This window comes from Elephas maximus, chromosome 5 (genome assembly GCF_024166365.1).
Source record: "Elephas maximus indicus isolate mEleMax1 chromosome 5, mEleMax1 primary haplotype, whole genome shotgun sequence".
Classification (NCBI taxonomy): Eukaryota; Metazoa; Chordata; class Mammalia; order Proboscidea; family Elephantidae; genus Elephas; species Elephas maximus.
In genome coordinates this window covers 161,887,001-161,912,473 of record NC_064823.1, presented here as the reverse complement: position 1 = coordinate 161,912,473, position 25,473 = coordinate 161,887,001, and the positions used below count along the sequence as shown (strand labels likewise).

At 55.2% G+C, this 25,473-nt stretch overlaps 1 protein-coding gene across 3 annotated transcripts; it reads left to right on the top strand.

The window, feature by feature from the left end:
* Positions 1-30: 30 nt before the first annotated feature.
* NOP14 (NOP14 nucleolar protein) lies at positions 31-24,720 on the top strand. 3 transcript variants are annotated; one of them, XM_049886636.1, is made up of 19 exons: positions 31-256; positions 3,845-3,979; positions 4,443-4,584; positions 5,547-5,686; positions 6,131-6,265; positions 6,848-6,970; positions 9,030-9,161; positions 10,404-10,683; positions 11,506-11,636; positions 12,173-12,258; positions 15,179-15,314; positions 19,485-19,586; positions 20,125-20,278; positions 21,676-21,792; positions 21,894-22,053; positions 22,738-22,885; positions 23,658-23,776; positions 24,055-24,210; positions 24,368-24,720. In XM_049886636.1, exons 1-19 carry the CDS (start codon positions 62-64, stop codon positions 24,465-24,467), a joined length of 2,691 nt encoding a protein of 896 aa, XP_049742593.1. In that variant the 5' UTR covers positions 31-61; the 3' UTR covers positions 24,468-24,720. The 3 variants fall into 3 exon arrangements, with proteins under 3 accessions (XP_049742593.1, XP_049742595.1, XP_049742596.1); XM_049886638.1 differs by lacking the exon at positions 21,676-21,792; XM_049886639.1 differs by lacking the exons at positions 23,658-23,776; positions 24,055-24,210; positions 24,368-24,720 and having other exon boundaries at positions 21,919-22,053; positions 22,738-22,825.
* The last annotated feature ends 753 nt before the right edge of the window (positions 24,721-25,473 follow it).

Genomic DNA, 25,473 nt, shown 5'->3' with positions numbered 1-25,473 from the left:
GTTCGCCTCCTTGCCCGGGTCCGGGGCCCGTGAGGAGCCGAGCGCCTAGGGGTGCTGCGCCATGGGAAAGTCCAAGTCGGCCGGAGCCAGAAGGAAGCCCCCCGGGGCCCAGGCTGGGGCGCGGGGAGTCAAGGCGAAGCCCAACCCCAACCCCTTCGAGGTGAAAGTCAACAAGCAGAAGTTCCAGATCCTGGGCAGGAAGACGCGCCACGACGTGGGGCTGCCCGGCGTGTCCCGCGCGCGGGCCATCAAGAAGGTAAGCGGAGCAGCCACCGGCCGCGGGGTCGCGCCCCACCTGCACCCGCTGGGCTCCGGACCCTCCTCCCCGCTGGGCTCCGGACCCTCCTCCCCGCTGGGCTCCGGACCGTCCTCCCGGCTGGGCTCCGGACCCTCCTCCCCGCTGGGCTCAGGACCCTCCTCCCGGCTGGGCTCAGGACCCTCCTCCCCGCTGGGCTCAGGACCTTCCTCCCTGGCCCTCCTCCCAGCTGGGCTCAGGACCCTCCTCCCCGCTGGGCTCCGGATCCTCCTCCCCCCCCCGGGCTCAGGACCCTCCTCCCCGCTGGGCTCAGGACCCTCCTCCCCGCTGGGCTCAGGACCCTCCTCCCCGCTGGGCTCAGGACCCTCCTCCCCGCTGGGCTCAGGACCCTCCTCCCCGCTGGGTTCAGGACCTTCCTCCCCGGCCCTCCTCCCCGCTGGGTTCAGGATCTTCCTCCCCGGCCCTCCTCCCGGCTGGGTTCAGGACCTTTCTCCCCACCCCTTCTCCCCGCTGGGTTCAGGACCTTCCTCCCCTCTGGGCTCAGGACCTTCCTCCCCGGCCCTCCTCCCGGCTGGGTTCAGGACCTTCCTCCCCGGCCCTCCTCTCCTCTGGGCTCAGGACCTTCCTCCCCGGCCCTCCTCCTGGCTGGGTTCGGGGCCCACACCAAACTCTGTCGTGGTTGTCTGTTTGGGCACCTCTACTAGACCCAGCGTTGTGGGAGCAGGGATGGTGCCTTCCTCGTTTTGATGTCCCCGGTGCCTGACCCTCTATACAGCTGTCAGTGAACGCATCTCACTTGCTAGACTGCTCTGTGGTTGCTGTCATGTCAGCCAGACTCACGGCAACCCTGTGCACAGCTGGCCCTGTGCCATCCCCATGATCGTTCATGAATAGGGTTGTTGCGCTCCGTGGGGTTTTCATGGGCTGCTTTCCGGACGTAGATCACCAGGCCTTTCTGCCTAGTCTTAGTCTAGAAACTCCACTGAAGCTTGTTCAGCATCATAGCAACACACCTGTGGAGCGCCTCAGAGGACTTGGTACTTTTGCTTCAGATTCAGTCCAGTGAGTGGTGGTCTGTGTGCACCTTCTGAGGCATGTTAGTGGCTTGCTCGACAGCAGTCCTGGTTACTCTGAGGACATGTTTGTAGCTGGTAAGTGGCAGGGCTGGGCTTGAATTAAGGTCTGATTGTCTGCGAGGCTCTCATGCCACACTGAGCTCCCTTGTTGAAGGTCTCTTCTAGCTCCTGGGGAATCAGAGATAAATAAGCTTTAGTCTGGTCTATATTCTGGCACACAGTATGCGATCCAGTTGATTTTTAATTGAGTCAAACATCGGCCTTTCTGGTAGGAGCTTGCAGTGTGATGGACTTCTCCAAATGTGATGTGTTCTGTCTTTGCAGGATTGGAAAAGCGGCTAAATTAAATGAGCAGCCGCTGCTTGCATTTGTCCGGGGGGGAAAAAAAACTCTAATTAGCGTCTTTTCTTGCCTAGCTGCTTCTTGACCCCTTTTTTTCTTCTCTTTTTGCTCCCATTTTTAACCTTCAGTGGCAGTGTTGGTTTTGTTCATCTTCAACCCTGGGAAATGATGTATACCTGGAGCAGAATCTGGTCCATCTCCTAAATCAAAGATAGTTCAGGTCTGAAGCTTGAAACCAGGATGGCAAGGGGAGAGCCAGCCTCCCTCCCCCCAGCCTTCCTTGTCAGTTTGGTTGTTGCTGGTTGCCTTTGAGTCTATTCTAACTCCTGCGGCCCCACGTGTGCAAAGTAGAACTGCTCCATAGAGTCTTTAAGGCTGACTTCTCAGAAGCAGGTCGCCAGACCTGACTTCTGATCCACCTCTGGATGGGTTCGAACCACCAAACTTTTGGCTAGTAGTTGAGCGTATAAACATAATTCACAAATTAGAGGAATTCTGAAGAATGCAGGAACTAAGAAATGTTCACATCCTGGGTTACATCAGGGGTTTCAAATATCTCGGAAATGCCTTGTTTGTGGCGAATTTGGAAAACCATTGAATTAGACCGTTACAGGGGCCTTCCACTGTTTAATGGTTTTGCCTTGGAACCAATTCCTTTTGCCACTGGTTGCTATATAAAACCGGGTTAAATGACAGTCCCTTAGCATACTTAAGGGTGTCAGCAGTGAGTAACAGAGCCATCTCAGGGCCTGGAGGCCAAAATCATTCCTCATCCCCGCTTTATGGAATTCAACCTTAAGGACGGCCAGCTTTGAATAATGCCGGAATTGTTTATTGGCTTGCTGTGAGAAATATCAAATTATCTGATACTTGTCAGGCGTTTCAAATCCACCAGCTGCTCCGTGGGAGGAAAGACCTGGCAATCTGCTCCTGTAAAGATTAAAAAAAAAACAGCCTAAGAAACCCTTTGGGGCAGTTCTGCTCTGTCACTATGGGTCGTTAGGATTTGAAATCAACTTGACAGCATCCAACAACAACGTTAGTTGTTAGGATTCCCTGGGTGGTGCAAACGGTGAGTGCGCTTAGCTGCTAACCAAAAGGTGGAAAGTTTAAGTTCACCCAAAAGCACCGCAGAAGAAAGACCTGGCAATCTACTTCCAAAAAATCAGCCACTAAAAACCCTGTGGAGCCCAGTTCTACTCTGACACACACGGGGTCGCCATGAGTCAGAGTTGACTCGAGGGCAGCTTTTTTTTCAGTTAACTTTTGCGTTTAAAACATTGGTCTCTATTGATGTTCTAAAGCATAAACCTCTAAACCATAACCCAAAATTTAATTAAAAAAAAAACCTTTGTTCATGGTCTTGCATCCTATACAAAGGTGTGGCTGTAAACGTTATAGGAATGCCATCTACGGAAAACATGCCCTGTCCCTCCAGCACGGAAGGGGTCTGAACTCATTCCGCTTTTCCAAATGTATCAAAAGTGCCAAATTGTTTAGCCGCAGGAAGCCCTTCGCTGGACCGTAATTTAGCTGCTGCAGCAGAGAAAGCAGTTCAACGCCTTGAGTCTGGCTGGGTCCCTTTCTACCCTTCCTTTCTCCCAGCACTAACTAATAGACTCCAAAGAGGAAAAGTAAGTAGCTGAACCGTTATCGCTGAGAATGAGTTGGTTCTCCCTGTTGGAGATCCTGTCTGTAGGGAAGGCCCGCGTGGGAATGAAGCAGACTGCACAGATCTTGACATTGCGGTGACCAGCTCTGGTCGTTCCAAACGTGGCCCGTTCCGGTGTCTTCTTTACCGGAAATCACAGGGAATTTTTGTGAGGTCATATTGTGATCTGATTTTCAGTGTATCTAGATTTTAATAAAGGAGCCCTGGTGGCGCAGTGGTTAAGTGCTCAGCTGCTGACGGAAAGGTCGACAGTTTGAACGCACCAGCCACTCCTCGGGAGAAGGATGTAGCAGTCTGCTTCCATAAAGATTACACCCTTGGAAACCCTATGGGGCAATTCTCCTTTGTCCTATAGGGTCAGCATGAGTCTGAACTGACTCGATGGCAATGAGGTTAGACTTTCTTACTCTGAACTTTAAAGTGTGCACTGTTGTGGTTTACCTTTTACTGAAAATCATAGGAAGTTTTTTTGAGATCCTGTTATGCTCTCTTTTTCAGCGTACCCAGACATTACTAAAAGAATATAAAGACAGGAATAAGTCCAATGTGTTCAAAGATAAGCGCTTCGGGGAATACAACAGCAACTTAAGCCCCGAGGAGAAGATGATGAAGAGGTTTGCGCTGGAGCAACAGGTACGAATACAGTCAGAGGAGGGCTCTGCTGCACCAGTCACCTGCGCCAGGTGCGGCTGCCTTCCTGTCACTCGTTTGTACCTTCATGGGCTCTCACCCACCAGGTACTGGCGAGGTCTTGAACCCTCTCCTGATCTGGCTAGGCCAAGGGGAAGCCACCTTCTGCAAATGTTAATTGAGTGGATAAGTATCTTAACCAGCCATTCGTGCTGGAGTTTTTGCCTGAATTGCTGCCTTTAACTCCGCTGGTGAACAGAATGGGTGCAGTCCTGGTGGGTAAGCCTGTGCCTTTGCCTGTGGCTTCGTCTGCCCATTGATCTCTGTTTGTTACATGGCCTGGAATAATCTTAAGGCTGCTCAGGATACATGTCCAAGTTCCACATAGAATGGAAAGGTTTTCGATTTTTGCTATTAAACGAAGGTGGAGATATTAGGAAACTAATTTTTTTTTTCCTTCTGTTAGCGACATCATGAAAAAAAGAGCATCTACAACCTAAACGAAGACGAAGAGTTAACGCATTATGGCCAGTCGTTGGCAGACATTGAAAAGCTAAATGACATTGTGGACAGCGACAGTGACACTGAGGAGCGCGGAACGCTGTCTGGTGAGGCTGGGGCAGGCTTGCTGAGGGGCTGCAGCATCTGCTCCAAGCTAGAGCTTCTTCCTGCCCTTTTCGGAGACGTACGATAAAAGCGGCATTGATCGCTAAGCTTCTAAGAGATTCCACAAATTATATTTTGCAAAGCTGTGTCACTACCTTTAAAGCCTTTTTGCTTTACAAGAAATTTTTTTATGGTCAGAACTTTAAGAAGATATACACGTACGTATGGAAAGAGAGAGCAAAGCTAGCTAGCTTTTATGGGCTGAGAACCCACTTTAATATCCATTATCTTATTTGAAGAGACCCCAGGTGATGCAAAAGGTAAATGGGTTTGACTACTAACCAAGAGATTGGAGGTTCAAGTCCACCCCAACACACCTTGGGAGAAAGTCCTGGCAATATCTTCCAAAAAATCACTCTGGCACACAGCTTTACTCTGACACACATGGGTTCTCCAAGAGTCAGACTTGACTCAATGGTACCTGGTTTTCTCCATTCCAAATGTGATGATTCACAGTGTTTTATTTTTGTTTTCTGCCCTGGAGAGTAGTGTAAACTGAGGTCCGATGACTCTTGTTGGTGATTCGGGCTCTTGCCATTTATCTCAGGGATGTTTTCCACTCCCAGCCCCAACAGATGGAGCGAGGAACGGGAGAGAGCTGGAACCACGGTGAACCTGCAGTCTGCTCCCTGCCGGAGCTTCACTTCAGCTCGTTTGACTGTGTCTGCCCAGCTTTCAGTTAGAAAATAGCTGTTCTGTGTTTCCAGCCACTGGGGGTTTCTGTGTCTCTGGACTTGAGGCCCACCCGTGGTGTGTAAGGGCACCGTGCCGGGGTCTCGTGCCCAGCATGGGTGAGAACTTCTCGAGTGTGGGATCACTCGGGTCCCAGGGCTGCATCCGGGAATTGTCGGCAGGGCACGGCTACAGATTTTCCCTGATGGTTTTTCCCACCCTTTGTCTCCAGCCGAGTTGACTGCTGCCCATTTCGGAGGGGGCGGTGGGCTCCTTAACAAGACTGCTTCACAGCAAAGTGAGGAGGGGGACAAAGCAAAGTCACGCAAAGAACTGATCGAGGAGCTGATTGCCAAGTCAAAGCAGGAGAAGGTGGGTCACTTAGCCTTCTTGGCGTGGAGAGGCTACATCATAAGAGGCACTCAGCAACCTTTCTGAGAGCTTTTTTCCCTGTACGTTTAATATGTCGTATCAGTTTTGATTAGGAGTATTTTTTAAAATTTTCCACGTGTATACTTTGATTTGGGGGCATGGGGGTGGAGAATATTTTGATGTGTATCAGGATTTGCAAAATATCAGCGTTTTCACCAACTTAAAGCAAACTGCTTAGATGATCTAGATGAATGGTTTATAGAAGGAAATTCTTTCTACCTGATGAGGTTTTGTAGTTTTACATACGAGTTCAAGTGGTCTCTTTGCTGTGACACGCGTGGTGTTGGTGAAGTGGTTATGTGTGCGTTCTGACGCCTGACGTCAGGCTGCGCTTCTGGAGTCGACAGTAAAGGCCTGAGGTGCTGTGTTTTCTTTTTTCCCCAGAGGGAGAGGCAGGCTCAACGGGAGAACGCCCTGGAGCTTACAGAGAAGCTCGACCAGGATTGGAAAGAAATCCAGACTCTCTTACCACATAAAACACCCAAGTCAGAGAACAAAGAGAAGAAGGAGAAACCCAAGGTAGGAGTCAGGCTCTCATCAATGAATACTGAATTTCCTTCTGTTGTTGATTTTTCTATGAAGAAGCTAGTGGGCTGTCCCTTGTCTGTTTCCTTGACATTCATAGCTTCTGTTCTCCCTTCCTGCTGGGACCTGAGTTTCCTGTCGAGCTTTTAAATTGAGTTATATGACATCTGTCATGTCAGGGTGGAAACAGACTAGAAGTTACTTCAGCATTTACCCCGGGCGAATTAAAGGAAACCAAAACCAAACCTGCTGCCATTGAGTTGCTTCCAACTGAGCGACCGTAGGATAGAGTGGAAGTGCCCTGTAGAGTTTCCGAGGCTGTAATCTTTACAGGAGCAGATCGCCACATCTTTCTTCCACAAAGTGGCTGGTGGGTTCAAACCGCTGAAGTCTCAGTTAGCCGCCGAGCATTTCTCCACCGCAGCAGAGCAGCTTTCTCTCCGGAAGAAAAAAGACTTAGATGTGGCTGGCTTCCCCCATGCGAGTGTCCAGCCAGGAACCGCCAGGAAACTAGCCATGCAGATCTTTTCATAGGAAAAAATACCAGTGATGACAAAGGTCTTCTTCCTCACGTAGCCTGATGCGTATGACGTGATGGTTCGTGAGCTCGGCTTTGAGATGAAGGCACAGCCCTCGGACAGGATGAAGACGGAGGAGGAGCTGGCCAAGGAGGAGCAAGAGCGGCTCAAGAAGCTGGAGGTATGGGTGAGGGGGCCAGGGCCAGGGGGACGGGGCCAGGGGCAGGTGAGTGTGCACACTCTGAGAGAGGTCGCGGCGCAGCAGCCTGTGGGAGTGTCCCGTTCTGTTTTGTAAAGCCTGTCACTGTCTTTCTACCTGAAGCCCTTTCTGCTTTGATAAGTGAGATGGGCTAAAGTTACAGTGTGTTTTATCAATGGAACCTCTTTAGTTTGTTTAAAGTTTGTGTTTACTCAACTGTAAATATTCTTGTTTCTTATTGCAAAAGTGATAAAGCCAAGTAAAATGCAACTAATACCTAAAGATACCAAACTGAAAAAAAGATGCTCCTTATAACCCCACTACCCCGAAACAGCTGTTAATGATATGGTACATTGTCTTCTCAACTTTTTTCTATGCCTTAATTTTTTTTATTTTAATTTCATTACATTAAGACATATGAAGTGGAGACATGTACCACCAGCCTTTTTCACTTAGCCCCATCATGGTCTCTGCCCATGTCTGTCGCCTCTCTCCAGCAGTGAAGGTGTGGGCAGCTGGCGTCCTTTCTGTGGGCATCAGTGCAGGCTGTCGTCTGTCTGTCTCCAGCAGTGGAGGTGTGGGCAGCTGGCGTCCTTTCTGTGGGCGTCAGTGCAGGCTGTCGTCTGTCTGTCTCCAGCAGTGGAGGTGTGGGCATCTGGCATCCTCTCTGTGGGCATCAGTGCAGGCTGTCGTCTGTCTGTCTCCAGCAGTGAAGGTGTGGGCAGCTGGCGTCCTTTCTGTGGGCGTCAGTGCAGGCTGTCGTCTGTCTGTCTCCAGCAGTGGAGGTGTGGGCATCTGGCATCCTCTCTGTGGGCATCAGTGCAGGCTGTCGTCTGTCTGTCTCCAGCAGTGGAGGTGTGGGCAGCTGGCGTCCTCTCTGTGGGCGTCAGTGCAGGCTGTCGTCTGTCTGTCTCCAGCAGTGGAGGTGTGGGCATCTGGCATCCTCTCTGTGGGCATCAGTGCAGGCTGTCGTCTGTCTGTCTCCAGCAGTGGAGGTGTGGGCAGCTGGCATCCTCTCTGTGGGCATCAGTGCAGGCTGTTGTCTGTCTGTCTCCAGCAGTGAAGGTGTGGGCAGCTAGTGTCCTGGGTGTGGGCGTCAGTGCAGGCTGTCCTTGCTCCTCATCCATCGTATGCATGGAAGGAGTTAAAGTCAACTGACCGGCATAACTGGGACAAAGAGACCTGAGAATAAGGCGTTCCTCCTTGTGGCTGGAAAGTACAGTAAAACCTGTGTAAGGCAGAAACCTGTCAGAGAAGGAAAATGCAAATATTTTTTGCCAACACGAGCAATAGAGAAGTGGTAAGACTGCACCCTGCCAAAGGCAGAAAACAAACAAAACCAAGGAAACAAGGCAGTCCTGTCGAGTTCTGGCTCTCACAGGTTTCCCTTTATAGCTTTCACAAAGTTCTGTTTTTGTTCTGTAAGAAGGCCGTTTGTGTGATGTTTACTGTGTGTGCACCCTTGATTTAATTACAAGAGCAGAAGGCACCTGCATCACGGCCCCTTGGGTGGGGAGGGCTGGGGGCTCACGGGTGGCTGTGAGGGGCTCAGGCAGCCTGCTTCCATGGGGTGGGGAGGGCTGGAGGCTCATGGGTAGCTGCGGGGGGCTCAGGCAGACTGCTTCTGTGGGGTAGGAAGGGCTGGGGGGTCACAGTGGCTGCAGGGGGGCTTAGGCAGCCTGCTTCTGTGGGGTAGGAAGGGCTGGGGGCTCACAGTGGCTGCAGGGGGGCTCAGGCAGCCTGCTTCTGTGGGGTACAGAAGGCCGGGGGCTCACAGTGGCTGCAGGGGGTGCTCAGGCAGCCTGCTTCTGTGGGGTAGGAAGGGCTGGGGGCTCACAGTGGCTGCAGGGGGGCTCAGGCAGCCTGCTTCTGTGGGGTGCAGAAGGCCGGGGGCTCACAATGGCTGCAGGGGGTGCTCAGGCAGACTGCTTCTGTGGGGTAGGAAGGGCTGGAGTCTCACAGTGGCTGCAGGGGGCTCAGGCAGCCTGCTTCCTTCTCAGACTGGAAGACACCCTATGACTCTCCTTATTCTCTGGCTCAGGCTGAAAGGCTTCGAAGAATGTTTGGAAAAGATGAGGATGAGAATACTAAGAAACCGAAACACATGTCAGCAGACGACTTGAGTGATGGTTTCATACTGGACAGAGATGACCGGCGTTTGCTGTCTTACAAAGTAAGATGTTTGGCTTCGTTTCCTTTTTTTTTTTCTTTTTTGTTTCAAAGACTACACTTTCTGACAGGTCATTTAATGGGTTTAGCGTAGATGGGAATTTTTAAGAGAATTTTCACAGTTTCTCTCTAAAAGTCCTTTACCTGGGTGTTTCTGGGTGTATTAGATACCACACCTTTGTAGGAACGACTGTAACAACGGAGCTTGACCCGCAACTTGGAGAAGGAATGCAGACGGTGAAATTAGACTAGAGCCCTGGAGGCGCGACAGCTAAATCGTGTGGCTAACTGAAAGGTTTTGGTTAGAACCCACCAGCGGCTGTGAGGGAGAAAAGACCTGGCCTCGGCAACCCTCTGAGGCATTTCTGCTGTCACATAGGAACCTACTCGATGGACAGTACCTAGCAACAGTCTCATTACCTGTTTGCTCAGTTACGTCAGCTGTCTTTGTTCATGAACGATTGTCTGCATGACCTTACTAGCACTGATGATAAAGGCGCTAACCCAAGGTCAGGATTTTGAATTCTAAAGAAGTTTTACTTACATCAGCTTTAGTTTTTACCCTAGTGTTATCAGACATGTGAGTAATTCTCATTTCCAACTTTTTGAGCAAAAAAATTGCATGTCTAAGATTGGTACAGTTTCTCCTTCACAAACCTTAAAGGTCTGTCCCCACCCCCATGTTGGAGGGCAGCAGTCAGGGTCCGGGCAAGACAGAAGAAGGCCATCCAGGTATTTCAACCAGAAAAGATCCAAAACAGGAAACTGGGTACCCACAAAACGTTGGGCTATCTGAAGAGCAGTCAGGGGTCACTCCTGGGTGTTTAGATCCCACCCCCTCAAGGTGCAGCCTGAACCCCAGGAAGCCACTGCTGTGCCAGGTGTTCCCAAACCAGGGACTGCAGTGGGGGCTCCAGCACCTATGGCTGCCGAAGCCCTGGCCCGGCCATGCCCTCCAAGTCTCACACTGTGCAGCTCCTGGCGGGACTGAAGCCTGCCAGCGTCCTGGTGCAGGGAGGCCTGGGAGACAGTTCCTTGCCTGTCAGCCCTGTGGCTCAGTGGGTGGCATGGAACGGCCGAGAAGGGGACCCAATGCCAGCGGACAGGGCCGCACAGAGGGCTGTGGCCCTTGCGGATGGGCAGCAGGGCACCTGTACCGTATGCAGTGTTCTGATGCAGCTACAGGGGCTCAGCCTGCTGTCCCTGCCTGTGTAGGGTGAACTGTGAGTCCCACTTCACTTCGCAGGATGGAAAGATGAACGTAGAGGAGGATGTCAAAGAAGAGGGAAGCAGGGAAGCCGGCAGCAGTGAGAGCGAAGGGGAAGAGGAGCAAGATTCGAGCGGGGAGGACATGGAGCAGAGCGATGGCCCGGAGAGCCACTCGGACCTGGACTCCAATGTGGAGAGTGAGGAAGACAGCGAGAGCCCAAAGAAGGGGCAGCTTCAGACTCCCGGGAAGAGACGCGCAGGCAGTGACCAGAACACTCGCGCCACTGCCAGAGCCGAGCTGCCCTACACATTTGCAGGTAGATGCCGTCAGGTTCTCACATCCAGGGCCTGGGGCCTTCACGGAAGCCTGTGCTAGGTTAGTCTGTCTCCTGGCTTCACCTGTGGAGTTGGATGAAGGGCACGCAGTTGCGGCAGGCTCGTGGGCATCAGGCGGGGTCCAGGCAGGATTGTGAGCGTTTGTTGCGTGGCCAGACTCAGGCCAGCACGCACTGTTATTGCAGGCAAGTGTTTATGGTCCTTTCAGCCACGGGTCTGATGTGCAGGTGGCTGCTGGTCCACCAGGGCAGGCCTGGTCAGGTGGCCGGCTGTGAGGCTCCCTGATCTCAGACCTGGTACTCTGCTTGGCCAGGGACACCTCCTACAGGCTGCAGCGTGTTGCTTTGTTCACTATGTCAAGAAAAGGCATCCAGTTTAGTAAACAGCCCAAGTTGTCACGTGGCTTAGGCTAGCGTTAGAGGCTGGCCTCTGGAAGTAACCTTCCGGAGGGGAGGCTCTCAGGAGGGACTGGCTTTGTTTGCCGGGCTTGGCCCTGAGCCAGGCCGGATGTCAAACCTCACACTAGCCCCGCGGTAGTCGAGCCACTTCCTGTCAGGGAAGGAGTGACAACTGTTTCCTCCTGAGATGGCTCTCGAGGCTCACTGTTAGTTCAGTCACACCTAAAATCCTCAGGACTTGTGGAGCTAACAAGAGCGAAATAAATATTTACATAAAGCGCGTGTTCAGTTATCTGTTTTGCTGAAAGTAGAGAAGTCATTTAGTTTTTACCTCGGTGTTGTCAGGAGCGCAAGTAGCCCTTATCTTTGGCTTTAAGTGTGGAACACGTCTGATGTTTTTGGTAGCTCCTGAGTCCTACGAGGAACTGAAATCGTTGTTATCCAGAAGATCTGTGAACGAGCAGCTGCTGGTGGTGGAGAGGATTCAGAAATGCAACCATCCCAGCCTGGCAGAGGGAAACAAAGCCAAGTTAGAAGTACGCAGGAGCGGATGCGCGTGGGGTGTGGGCAAGGCTGGGGGGAGCCTGAGTCCCCGTGCAGTGGGCTATACCACAGCACACCTTGGTCCTCACCAGCAGGGCGCGTCGGCCACCTCAGTCAACTGCTGGCGGTGACTGCTCAGGGGCACTGGGTCTGTGCGGGCAGAGGTCCCCCTGAGCCTCCTGTAGCCCGGGGGGAGGCAGGCCCTGTCACCTTCACTTCACAGGTGAGGAAACGAAGGCCTGCTGGGCTGCACTCACAGCCACCCCTCTAGAGCCAGCCTGGTAGCAGCAGTGAAGGCGCCTTCTCTCCCTCAGTCGGCCGTTCTGCAGACACAGCCCCACACCTTTCCCTCTCAGCCACACCCAAGCACTCAGCAGGGTCCCCGTCGCCTCTTGTGAGAAGGCTCCTGCTGGCGGCCCTGCCCTCACCATGTGGTTCTGCGCAGAGTCTGGGTGACCAGGAAGGTGTGTGCTGGGTGTGCTTCCTGGCACTCACCACCGAGTTCCTCTCTGCATTCGTGTTCCCGCAGAAGCTGTTCGGCTTCCTTTTGGAATACATCGGGGATTTGGCTACAGGGGACCCACCAGACCTCGAAGTGATCGACAAGTTGGTCGTGTGAGTGACAGTGATGGCATGTCTGGAGGTGGGGCTGGGTGTGACAAGCTCTACCCAATTTAGAGCCATAAACATGCATTCAGAGTAATTAGGGAGGCACAGGAATGGCGTTCCAAGGCCCGGGTGCTGGGTCCCCATGGACTTGTATGTGGTCCCCAAGCACAGGCCGCTGCAGGGTTTAATGATGATGGCTGCCGCGCTGAGCTTACCAGCCTGTGCCACCCAGGGCACCGTAGCAATGGAAGGTTTTTTTTTTTTTACCCACAAAGACAGGGGCTTTAAATCAGCTGAACCCCTCAGATCTGTTTGTAGCATTTGGTGGGTAATTTACTTTTGTCTGGTTCACCAGTGAAGCACTGCGTCCCGTCTGGGGGAGTTGAGGGGCAGCAGGCACAGGCAGACAGCCGTCCGTGGTTGTTCCAGTACCCTGCCCCCAGGTCCCCACCTCAGTGGACTCTTAGGGGCATGTGCCTGGGAACAGAGTTGTGCTGGGAAGCACTGCCCCTCCCTGGCCTTGGGCGGCCACTTCACCCTCCGTGCGCTAGAAGCTCCGAGAGAGCAGTACCCCACCGAGTGCCCCTGGCACATGGTACTGTTGGCTGACAGAAGGCGTGAGGGGCAGAGTTCTCACTCAGGCATGAGGCAGCGTCGGGGGTTTGTCAGCAAGAGCCCCTTTTCCCATCATGCCATTACAGACACCCTGTTAGAACAGCACCCAGCTTCCCAGCCGTGTGGGGAGGGGTGAGTGAGTGAACGTGTGAGTTGGACCGTCAGCCATGCCTGGAACGTGCAGTGCGCTCCAGGTCTGCAGGATTACTGTGGATACAGCTGTTTCTCCCACCACCGTAGTGCTGACAAGTTACGGGCAGATGTTTAGGAAATGGCAAAAATGGTTGTAGATTACAAGCAGTCCCCAGGTTACCAACGAAATCCTTTCCAGGACTTCCAACCAGTTCATTCTGGTTCGACCCCCTGCTGAGAATTCCCATGGCCACCCCAGACACACTGAATCAGAGCCTACAGGTTAACAAGATTGCCCAAGGGATTCAGTGTATCTGGGGTGGCCATGCACATTCTCAGCCAGGGGTCACACCAGGTGCGATCCTGTTCAAAGCCCTGATCTGTCCCTAAGTGTGTCCTTAAGTCAGATTTGTAGGTAAAACGGAACCGGTGCACACAGTTCTCAATTAGCCTTGCTTTAGTGCAAGAGAGGAGCCCTGGTGGTGCAGTGGTTAAGTGCTCAGCTGCTAATGGAAAGGGCAGCGGCGTGGACTCACCAGATGCTCTGGGGGACGAAGCTGCGGCAGTGTGCTCTGTAAAGGGGGTCAAAGCTGCAGCAGTGTGTGTGCTCTGTAAAGGGGACGAAGCCGCGGCAGTGTGTGTGCTCTGTAAAGGGGGACGAAGCCGCGGCAGTGTGTGTGCTCTGTAAAGGGGGACGAAGCCGCGGCAGTGTGTGTGCTCTGTAAAGGGGGACGAAGCCGCGGCAGTGTGCTCTGGAAAGGGGGAGGAAGCCGCGGCAGTGTGCTCTGGAAAGGGGGACGGAGCCGCTGCAGTGTGCTCTGGAACGGGGGAGGAAGCCGCGGCAGTGTGCTCTGGAAAGGGGGACGAAGCTGCAGTAGTGTGTGTGCTCTGTAAAGGGGGTCGAAGCTGCAGTAGTGTGTGTGTGCTCTGTAAAGGGGGTCGAAGCTGCGGCAGTGTGTGTGCTCTGTAAAGGGGGACGAAGCCGCGGCAGTGTGTGTGCTCTGTAAAGGGGGACGAAGCCGCAGCAGTGTGCTCTGGAAAGGGGGACGAAGCTGCGGCAGTGTGTGTGCTCTGTAAAGGGGGACGAAGCTGCGGCAGTGTGTGTGCTCTGTAAACGGGGACGAAGCTGCGGCAGTGTGTGTGCTCTGTAAAGGGGGTCGAAGCTGCGGCAGTGTGTGTGCTCTGTAAAGGGGGTCGAAGCTGCGGCAGTGTGTGTGCTCTGTAAAGGGGGACGAAGCTGCCGCAGTGTGTGTGCTCTGTAAAGGGGGACGAAGCTGCGGCAGTGTGTGTGCTCTGTAAAGGGGGTCGAAGCTGCGGCAGTGTGTGTGCTCTGTAAAGGCGGACGAAGCTGCGGCAGTGTGTGTGCTCTGTAAAGGGGGACGAAGCTGCGGCAGTGTGTGTGCTCTGTAAAGGGGGACGAAGCTGCGGCAGTGTGTGTGCTCTGTAAAGGGGGTCGAAGCTGCGGCAGTGTGTGTGCTCTGTAAAGGGGGACGAAGCTGCGGCAGTGTGTGTGCTCTGTAAAGGCGGACGAAGCTGCGGCAGTGTGTGTGCTCTGTAAAGGGGGACGAAGCTGCGGCAGTGTGTGTGCTCTGTAAAGGGGGACGAAGCTGCGGCAGTGTGTGTGCTCTGTAAAGGGGGACGAAGCTGCGGCAGTGTGTGTGCTCTGTAAAGGGGGATGAAGCTGCGGCAGTGTGTGTGCTCTGTAAACGGAGATGAAGCTGCGCAGTGTGTGTGCTCTGTAAACGGAGATGAAGCTGCGGCAGTGTGCTCTGTAAAGACGCGCGGCCCTGGAAACCCTGTGGGTAGCTCTCGCTGTCGGCTGTGCTATAGCGCGAGGACTACAATGACGTAAAAGGTGCATTCGCCGCGAGGGAAGTTGACTGTGGTGAAGAATTTGTTGCAAATAGCGGGTGTTTCATTTGTTTCAAAGTGAAGGCCAATTCCTATAACGGAAGGGCAAGTATGAGTCTGACGTTCATAATCTGGGGACTTACTGAATTGCAAACCCTACCAGGTGAGCAGCCAGGTAGCAGTGTGAGGGAAGGTGGGTCTACCCAGGGCCCCAGTCCCAGGCAGCGATGACGGCGCAGGAAGTGGCAGACGGGGGGCAGGGGGTTTGGGGTATTTTCCGTGTTGTGTTCTCTGCAGTCACGGTCCCAAATGTGTTTCTGATGAGCAGGCAGCTGTATAACCTCTGCCAGCTGTTTCCGGAAGCTGCGAGCGACGCTGTGAGGTTTGTTCTCCGCGACGCCATGCACGAGATGGAGGCGGTGTTGGAAACCAAGGGCCGTGCCGCCTTCCCGGGCCTGGATGTGGTGAGCAGCGTGCCCTGGGCACAGGCGGGGGCTTGCCCACTGACATATGGCAGCGAGAACTCAAATTCCAGTTCACCCCACCCAGAAGGGCTAACAACTGGAGCGCACGGCTCTCAGAGGTCAGAGGTTGGCCACCCAGAGTCCCCTGGAGGGAGGAAGGGGGCCAGACCCGGGAGGGCGCTTACACGTGAGCAGCGAACATGGGTGCAGGATAAACAGGGATCCTGCTTCCATTCGAGATGAACAGCCACCAGCAGTCTAAACGGCAGAGAGGCTCCAGGGCGCACAGACCGACATCACAGGGCTGAGTGGCCCAGCCTGGGGCTGACGCACCTGGTCTTGGTCTCTCTGTTCGTTCACTGAGGGACATTGGAACCACTGTGGTTTTCAGGAGTTTTGTGACAGTGGTGCTGCCTGTCCTGCGTTCCTATTTGTGACGTTCCTAAGCTTAACCTAGAGGAAATGTTTGCTCCAAGATCTTGTCTGTCCCGGTTCCCAGCCTTGGTGTCGAGATGTTTTAACAATGAGCAGCAGAAACTGAGAAGTCAGGGTTCAGGTTCATGGTTTTAATTTCCAGTTGCAGCCAGGTCGATTCCAACTCATGGCGATGTCAGAGTAGAACTGCACTCTGAAAGGTTTTCAATGGCTGATTTTTCAGAAGTAGATTGCCAAGCCTTTCTTCCGAGGCACCTGCGGGTGGACTTGAACCTCCAACCTGTCAGTTAAGTGTTTGCACCATCCAGGGCCTCCAGTGGTTTTAATAAAACCCAAACCCATTGTTGTCAAGTTGATTCCAACTCATAGACACCCAGTAGGACACAGAAGAACGGCCCCATAGGGTTTCCAAGGCTGTAACTCTTCATGAAGGCAGACTGCCATGTCTTTCTCCCGCAGAATGGCTGGTAGGCTCAAAACACCAACTTTCTGGTTAGCACCCAAGTGCTTTAACCACTGTGCCACCCAGGATCCTTATAGATGCCCCAAAATACAGTCTTCACTAGTTCCCATAAACCATCGCCTCTCCTTTAATTGGTTCTGCTGTGAGCCCACCTTCTTACGCACGCTCGCCTGTCTGACATTGATGCCGACAGTGCCTCTTCTATGGGGGTTGCTGTTGGAGACACGGGCTGCGAGCAGGGCGGAGGACCAAGCTTGTTCTCTCCTGGAGGAGCGCTGGCAGGAGCTGTGGGCTGGCTGCCGGGGTCACAGTCCAGCCCCTTCCACCAGCTGGGTGGGTGGGTGGGTCCTCAGTCCTTCAGAGCTTCCTCCCTTGTGTGCAGAAAGGTGATTCTTACAGCAAGCCCACCCAGCACAGTGCTGCGAGGGGACACAGCTGCCAACAGGTGGCTGTCACTGTCACAATCAGTTACTGACTCACCTTTGTGGCTCCGTTGGGACAGTGAGAAGTGGCAGAGCAGGGGGAGAGGAGCTGGTGGGCCTTGGGGCCGGCACAGGTCTCGTTTCCGTGCTGCCCTCGTGCTCTGCAGTGTGGGAGAAGCAGCTTGCCCCCTGAGCTCCCTCAGTCCCAAATCAGGAGGCGGGGTAGAGGAAGGCCCCCGGTGCTCATGGGACTGATGCCCAAGTCCCTGCCGCGACAGAAGGCAAGACGGGCCCCTGGGCTGTGCGGGTGCATGGAAGCAGCCCATTCCGGTGCTTTGGGGATTGTCTGGTGGCTCCGGCTAGGCAGAAGTTCTGAGATTCTGCAGGGTGGGGCCCCGAGGCTCTGATCCTGAGCCAGCCGTGTGAGCGCTCTGTGCCAGTGTCACTTGTGGGACCCCAGTCTGTGACCGCGCAGCCCCACCTCTGTGGGTAAGTGTGGTCTTGGGAGAGTGGCTGAGGCAGCCCCACATCTGCCTGCCACTCCGGGGCCTCAGCCTCTGTCCTCACATCCTCGGTTTTAAGTGACGGTAGCAATAACTGCAGGTGTATTGGTGCCTCACTTGGTGACAGCCTGGCCCAGGGCATCTGCACATGGCCCTGCTGAGCCCTTCCTGCCCCCTTTGCTGCCCTCAGGAGGCCCGCCCCCCCACCACCACTGTGCTCACTGCCCCAGGGCATCTGTGGGTGGGGCACCCTGTCCTGCCTCAGCGTGCCTGTCCTAGTAAACGACAGGAGTCAGACCCTGGTCCCCTCAGAGAGGCCTGCCTTCAGAGCACACCTGTTGCTGACGCTGGGGCCTGCTGAGGAGTCTGGAGTGTGGGCTCTGCGGTGGGTCCTCGCTTGTGTGAAGAGCAGAGGGGAGAAGCCTGGCCGAGGCGGGCAGAACAGGGAGAGCAGAGGGGACAGCTCTCTCCAACCCTGTTCCAGCCCCGCCGCCACCACCTACTCCCGAGACTCAGCGCAGGCTCTTCCTCCGTGAGGGGCCTTTTCCCTCCCACAGCTACGCCCCCCTCTGCGGATCTCTGCTCATGCCCCCCTCAGGCCACCCACACGCCCCCGCCCTGCTCCAGCTCACCTCTGACCTCTCCCCGACTGTCACTTGTTTATTGTCCGTCTCCCGCAAGGAGCCTGCAGGCGACTTTGTACCCACATTCTTAGCCCAGAGCGGTGCCCGGCTCCCTGCGAACATGCCTGCTTCTGAAGGGACCAGGCATCCCTTCTCCCCTTTGTCACATGTCACACCAAGGTGACTCCTGTGTTCAAGGAAACTTAACTTGCAGAGGATATTTCCCCAGTAGAAACAAGACAGTGATGTGTCGTCAGGGGGTGGGGGCAATGGGGTAGTGAAAAAATGGCTTTCTCTCCTGCCCTGTGTCAGGTTGTTCCCGAGACCCTCCCCGGCCCTGGCTCAGCAGCTCCAGCAGGGCAGGGCTCGGTCTGACAGCCCGGAAACTACTGAAAACACCTCTGTCTCCTCGTCACTGGTTCTCTGTGACAAGCACACCTGTTTCGTTAAGGAGACTGTAAGATGTTTCTGGGTAAACATGAAAAAAAGTTGTAGGTAAAAAGGGAAAATGACCCCTAGCATGTTTGGTGTGCCCCAGCACCAGGCCTGGCTCACGTGACATTCTCACTGATGCTCTCGACAACCCCACAAGGCATAGTACAGCCAGACGACAGACACTGAGGCCTCGGAGATCTTACCCAGGACCCCTGAGCCAGAGGTCACAGAACCAGGGCCTGATGACTGAGTAGCCTTTGACCTCCTTGTGCCACAGCAGACAAGTTACTGACAAGTTTTCAGTCAGAGTGGCTGCCTCTCTGCCCATCACAGGTCATCAAGCTATGGTTCCTGCTTCTGGTGTGGTGACACGCGTCACTGTGTGGGAGGATGTGGTCCCTGGCGTGAACTGTTTGCGCTCAACCACTAACGTAAAGTTTGCCCATTTGAACCCACCCAGCAGTGTTGTGGAAGAAAGGCCCGGTGACCTGCTTCCTAAAGATGACAGCTGAGAAAACCCTATGGAGCAATTCTCTAACACATGCGGTCGCCATGAGTCTGAATCGACTCGATGGCAGTTTAGTTTCTTTGGCTCCACTGGAAGATAGAATTTCTAACCTAAGATACCGTAAGCTCCTTCTGCCAAGACGAAGGGGTTCTCCTGGCAGGCAGCTTCTGTGGCCTCCCCAGAGGGCTCTGCTGGCGGCTCTGGCCTGTCAGGATGTCGGCTCGGGCCTGGCGAGGGTTGATTGCTGGCTGTCCTTCCTCCTCCTGTGACAGTGACGTGAAAAAGTGAGGTTTCTTCCTGCCACGCTCACGGACCTGGTGCCGAGCTGAGGCCAAAGGGCAGCCGGCACCCAGATAACCCCCATCCCTCCTGAGGCTCTGGGCTGGCAACGGGGCTCATAAACGGGCCCTGTTCACGGGCTAGAGTGGTACAGGCGTGCTTCCAGTTACAGATCGCCGGCTGTGTGTGGTGTGTGTACAATTCCGTGGTGAGCCTGTGTGGACAGTGAGTGGTGTTTGCACATGGATGTGTGTACACACATGTGGTGTGTGTGTGCACATGTGTAAACATGCACAGGGGAGGTGCTAACGCCTGTCACGGGAGCCCCCCATCTGGCAGTGCGAGTGACAGCCGTGAGGTGACCAGTGTGAAAACTTGAAGCCTGCGGGTGCTCTGCTGCCTTCTGCTTCTAAAGCGGCTTTGCTGTCGGGCCCTTTTTAGTGGCAGTGTCACAGGCTTCGTTTCACCTTCTTTGATCTGTGTGACACCCCTTCCTCTCCAGCTCATTTATTTGAAGATCGCGGGGATACTGTTTCCAACTTCTGACTTCTGGCATCCGGTGGTGACCCCTGCGCTGGTGTGCATGAGCCAGCTGCTCACGAAGGTGAGTCGGGGCAGGGCTCCTGCCCTGAGTACTCGGTGGGTCCCAGTGGAGACTCTCGGGGTGGTGCAGGAGAAAAGCCTGTCTAAAGTGCCTGTGGAGACCGTCAGCTCGTGAGTGCTGAGGTCGTGCTCAGCACCGGGTCCTGTGCCCGGGGCCTCCACTCAGGCAGCCCCAATTGGGGGACCTGTTTCAGTACCTGGTGATTGTGCAAGGTGGAACCCCCAAAACGATCTTTTAAGTCGGGGTAAAGGTGTCCAGTGGGATATGGGTCACGTTCCTTTTTGGGCTTAAAAATCCAGACAGCTCGCTTTCCTTTACTGGGCACGGGCTTGAGGCACGTTTATGGCAGTAACCATGCCCCACGTAGGACGGAACGTGGCCGTACGTATGCTTCATTAGCCCATGAGGGGTATGGTGGCCGTTCCTGCTCAGCAGTGAGCTCAGCGAAACACGCAGGTCACCTGTGGAACAGCTTGTCGCCTGGAGCGGCATTCCCGCAGGCAGCTCCCAACGCTGATGTCTCCGTGTCCCTTCGCAGTGCCCCGTGCTCTCCCTCCAGGACGTGGTCAAGGGGCTCTTCGTATGCTGCCTGTTTCTGGAGTACGTGTCTCTGTCCCAGAGGTTCGTGCCCGAGCTCGTTAACTTCCTCCTTGGGATCCTTCACATTGCAGCACCAAACAAGCCCGCTCTGGGTGAGTCTGCCTAAGGGAGCTTTGAAAAGTGCTTCTAAAGACATCTTGATGTCATTCATTTATGGTCATTTTAGAACATTTGGAATATAAAAAAAAAACTAATGCTGTCGAGTTGGTTCAGACTCCTGGAGACCGTAGAGCTGCCCCCATAGGATTTCCAAAGCTGTAAATCTTTACAGAAACAATGCCATGTCTTGGTTCAAACCCCTGACCTTTTGGTTCATAGCTGAGCACTTTAACCACTGTGCTACCAGGGCTCCTCATAGACAAGTATAAAGAAGACAAACCTGAAGCCCCAGCATCCAGAGACCTACCCTTTTGCCCTGTGTGAACGGATGCCCACTCCCGCATTTTGAAAACGGATCACACATCTGTGCCGTCCGGCACTGTGGCCAGTAGCCATGTGGGCTCTTGAGCGCTTGAAGTGTGACCAGTCCAAAGTGAGATGTGGTTTTACACCTCGTCATAAAATATGCACCAGATGTCCCAGACTTGGGACAGAGAATACACGTCAGCTCAGTCATTTTTTAAATTGAGTATGTGCCGAAATAATATTTGTTATTTTGAGTTAAGTGAAATGTGTTGTTAGGTTTAGTTGTCCCATTTTCTTTATTCTTTGTTAACATGGCCACGGGACTGTTTCAAGTCCCCCCCGGCGCCTTGTGTTCCTGGTAGACAGCGCTGCCCTAGTAGGGTGACCACAACGCTAGGAGTGGGGGGGCAGTGTCCTGGTGGCCGGGAGTGGACGTGTGTCCATCTTCTAGCTGACTCATCCTCACCTTGGCGCCCCTCTGAGCCAAGCTCACTCCCTGTGGCACCTCCTCAGCCTCACCTTCCCCTCAGGGTTGCTGGTTAGCCTGGTCTGTGTTCCCTAACGGTTTCATGCGTGCAGGTTTGCTGTCCCCAGCCTGACCCGAGGCCCTCCTTGTCCAGCACATCGCGTGGTGCTGAGTACCTGTGGGTGCCACAAAGGCTGCATCCCTCAGTCACGCACTATCGGGTGTCCTGGCCTTCCTCCCCCTCAGGGCCCTGAGCACCCCATGGTCCGAGCACGCCTCGTCACCGCACTTCCTGCCCATACCTCCTGTACTCCCTAGCTGTACCCACCACGCAAACACTGGGCACCTCCTATGTGGAGGCAGGCATCAGGCCCTGGAGACACACAGTCACAGGAAGGCCCAGGTCGGCAGCCCAGGGCACACAGTGGGGTGGTGGCACACTGCACGGGCACTCACCTCCCACAGGCGCTCTACATTGCCCGTCTCCTGCTCGAGGGCTGGACTTCGGTCCCCTGATGGGCCCAGCCACCTGCACTGTGTGGTGTGCAGCAGGCCCACAAGAAGTACATGTTGAATGCAAATCTCAGACGAGGCCATGCCTCTGTTCTCCTCCCACAGCACCTGGCATTGACCACCCACCTCAGCACCGTTTCCACATCTGCCTTCACCCACAGGACCCAAGCTCGTTGAACAGGCACCCCCAGTGCCTAGCATGGCCCAGAGACACCGTACAGAGTTAGTGTTAGTTCAAGCATGCGATTTACGGGTCTGGTGCTGGAGACCCTGCCTACGAGCCTCATTGTTCACAGCACATCCCTGTCGCACTTGGCATTCAGGTTACGCTCTGGTGCACCCTTTCAGAGCGCACGGGAAGAACTCGGAACTGCTCTTGGTTTCCAACAGAGAGGATGCAGCCACTTGGCAGAGGAGGCGCCTGCCCCTGCACTGGGCCAGCGGACTGAAAGCCCAGACTGAGACAGAGACAAACCACACTAGGTGTGTGCCGGGTGCAGGCGAGAAGGGACGGGACTCTGGGGGTGACTCTCCCCTTCCCGCAGCAACAGTCCAGGCCCCAGAGAGGCCCAGCTGGCCTGGAGGGCTCAGGGCCCAGCACCCATAAACCCATGGCCATTGAGTCAATTCCAACCCATAGCGGCCCCACAGGACAGAGTAGAACTGCCCCATTGGATATCCAGGGAGTGACTGGAGGATTCAAACTTCTGGTTAGCAGCTGACGTCTTAACCACTGAGCCGCCAAGGCCCGGCTCAGAGCCCCAAATGCAGAAGGAGTGGCTGATGCACTTTGATTTATGTTGGGTTAAAAGCCTTTCTGCGGAGTAACGGCCGTTCTTTGCGGGCGGGTGGGGGCATTTCCCAAAACATGTACGTTATTTTCAAGATACATCGGTTTGATTCCTTGGATAGTTATTTGGAAACTGAAGTGAAGGTGTTCTCTCAAGCCTGGGTTGCGTCCCCTCCACATTCCTGCTGGTTCAGGGAAGCGAGATGACGTTTCCTTTAGTGCCTTGTGCTGTGGAGCCTCGCTGCAGCCCAGGGGTGCAGCTGTCCCCTCAGCAAGCACTAGGCGACGCTCGTGCTCCCAGAGCTGTGGGCTAGAGGTGTTACTTCTGTGCGTGGCTGAGATGTGGGAGAGTAGCCTGGCCCCTGCCCCCGCCTCAGGCTGTCCTGCCTGGCCGTGTGTCTGGCCCTCGTGAAGCGCTGCGTGCTGCTGTACGGTGCCCTGCCGTCCTTCCGGGACATCATGAAGCCCCTGCAAGTGGCGCTGATGGAGCACCTGACTGACTGCAACCACCCCCAGGACCTCCAGGTGAGGCTCGGTCCGTGGCGGGAGGAGGTGAGGGGTGCCTTTTGTCATTAAGGTGCAGCTCTGGGAGTCGAGGACACCAGCTAGGCAGACCAGTGAACAGGAATGGGCATGGAGTTATGACAGAGAGGAGGCCGAGGAGAGGTTGGTTATGAGGTTTCTTCATTTGAGGTTTCCTGTAGCGCCGCTGGACAGGACTGAGAACGCCGAGTCCAGCCCCAGATTTTATCTAAAAAGCAAAAGATCGTCCAGTGCTGCCTCCAGAGGCTGCCGTCCCTCCACGCTGTTGGAGGGCAAGCCACAAATCAGACTGTAGACCCATCCCTTCCCCTCGACTTCCACCTGATGAGACCCGGCCGAGCTTGTCCTGTGGGCCTGGCCTGGCTGGTTGTGCCTGGGTGGGCGTCGGGACACTGAAGATAAGCATCCGGAAAAGGGCTGCACGTGCAGGGCCAGTACAGGGGAAGGCCGCCTTGGACGTTCTGCAAGGACTGAGCCCTCGGACGGGGGCCTTTGCCAGGTGGCCTGCGTCCTGGGGCACGTGTGCAAGGGGCAGGGCTGGTCTAGCTGGCCATGCAGAAGTCTCCTCAGAGACCCTGGCAAACTGTCCTAAAACCTTAGGTTTTGTCAGAGGTCAACCTGTTTAACAGGAAACGGTGCAGAGGGGAATGGCCGGGAAAGACGGCAGCGTGCTGTCCTTGTGGCGGCCCTCGTGGCGGCCCCGTCCTCCAGGGCCCACGGGGGCACGTCACAGCGCACGTTCCTCATGCTTTAGGAGCTGTGTCAGAGCACCCTGGCAGACATGGAGAACCAGAAGCAGTGCTACCGGCCACTGGTGTGTGAGAAGAGCAAGCCAGTTCCCCTGAAACTCTTCACCCCCCGGCTGGTCAAAGTGTGAGTGTCTGTGCCCCTCAGAGCGCTGCCCCAGCTCCGCGAAGGGGTCCGGCGTGGAGCATGGGGCCAGCCAGGGCAGCGCGGCGCCTCCTGGGGTTGAACGAGGGCAGGCCCACCTCCTTACAAAGGTCTGCAGACGAGCCTCTGCCTGCGTGGCCGCTGCATCTGGTGACCAGTATGGGGGCGGCACAGGTGGCCAGGCTAGGGCACCGCGGGCAGCAGTGGGTGCTGTAGCACAAGCCAGGACCCCCTGACGCCGGCCACCGGTGTCCCTGCAGCCTGGAGTTTGGCCGGAAGCAGGGCAGCACCAAGGAGGAGCAGGAGCGGAGGCGGCTGATTCACAAGCACAGACGGGAGTTCAAGGGGGCCGTGCGGGAGATCCGCAAGGACAACCAGTTCCTGGCCCGGATGCAGCTCTCAGAGACCATGGAGCGGTGAGTGGGGCGACCTGGAGGGTGGCGAGCTGGCGCGTGCCAGGCCATGGGGTGACTGAGGTCCCCGCACCCCCACCTCCCACTGCGGCTGTCCGACCTCTGCTTTGGGAAGGCCAGTAAACTAACCCAGAGCCCATATTTGCACTTCACCTTTCAGGGACGCAGAAAGGAAGCGAAAAGTGAAGCAGCTGTTCAACAGCCTGGCGACGCAGGAGGGCGAATGGAAGGCCCTGAAGAGGAAGAAGTTCAAGAAATGAATGAGGGCGCAGTGGTCGCAGGGTGAGCGGCCTACACGCAGCGCCTGGCCAGGCGTGTGCAGGGACTCTGAGGTCACTTCCTGAGCTGCGGACACTATTCCCTGACAGCTGTTGTTAGTCAGCTAGAAGCCGTTCATGTTCACGGTGTGCAGGGACTCACTCCAAGGTCACTTGTGAAGCTGCGGGCACTGCTGTGTCAGCTCTGTTAATAAACTAAAAATAGCTTTCGTTCATGGTGTGCAGACCAGCCTTGGTTAACGCGAGATTTTGGTTAACGCGAGATTTGGGCCTGGGGGCCCAGCCGATGGGTGTTTTCCCCTTTAATCTTCACTCAGTGCCCCAGGGCGCCAGCCTTGAGTCTCAGTGCCACTGCCGCAGCTGTTGGGGCCCAGAGAAGGGCGGCTCCGTCACAGTGACCCCGTTTGAGCTGCACCCCGGCACCACAGGCAGTAGTGGGTGCAGAGCTGGAGACAGGGATGCTGTGCTTTGGGTCCTGAGCTCATACGCTGAGCAGCAAAGTATTAACTTCCCTGGCTCTGTGGTGCCCAGGGGAAGGACCGAGAAGTCCGTCTCTCCTCCAGGGATCACCTGCTGAACGGAACCACTTGGGGCGGGGCAGGGCTGCACCTGAAGCCTGCACCTTCCTGCTGGCCCTGCTCCTCCAGTTCTGGGCAAGCGGGTGGGCAGGCAGGCAGGGAAGGGAAGGGGTGCACACTCTCTGTTGGCCCTGTGGGGGACCTACTGAGGCAGAGCTGGTCTCACCCAATCCACAAAAATCCCCTGGCCAACTCCTGGTTGCCCCGGAACCCTGGGCAGCTACACAGCCACCTCTGCTGTCCCGGCCACATGGCTCTGATGGAGCCCTGTCCTCTCACAGGCCTGTCCTCCCTGGCCCAGGGGACACTTCACCCCTGTTGGGCTAGTCAGAACCCTCCCAGGGGCCTCATATCCAAAAGTCCCTGTCTGGGAGAGGGACAGCTGTGCCCAACCCCAGGGGCAACACCGC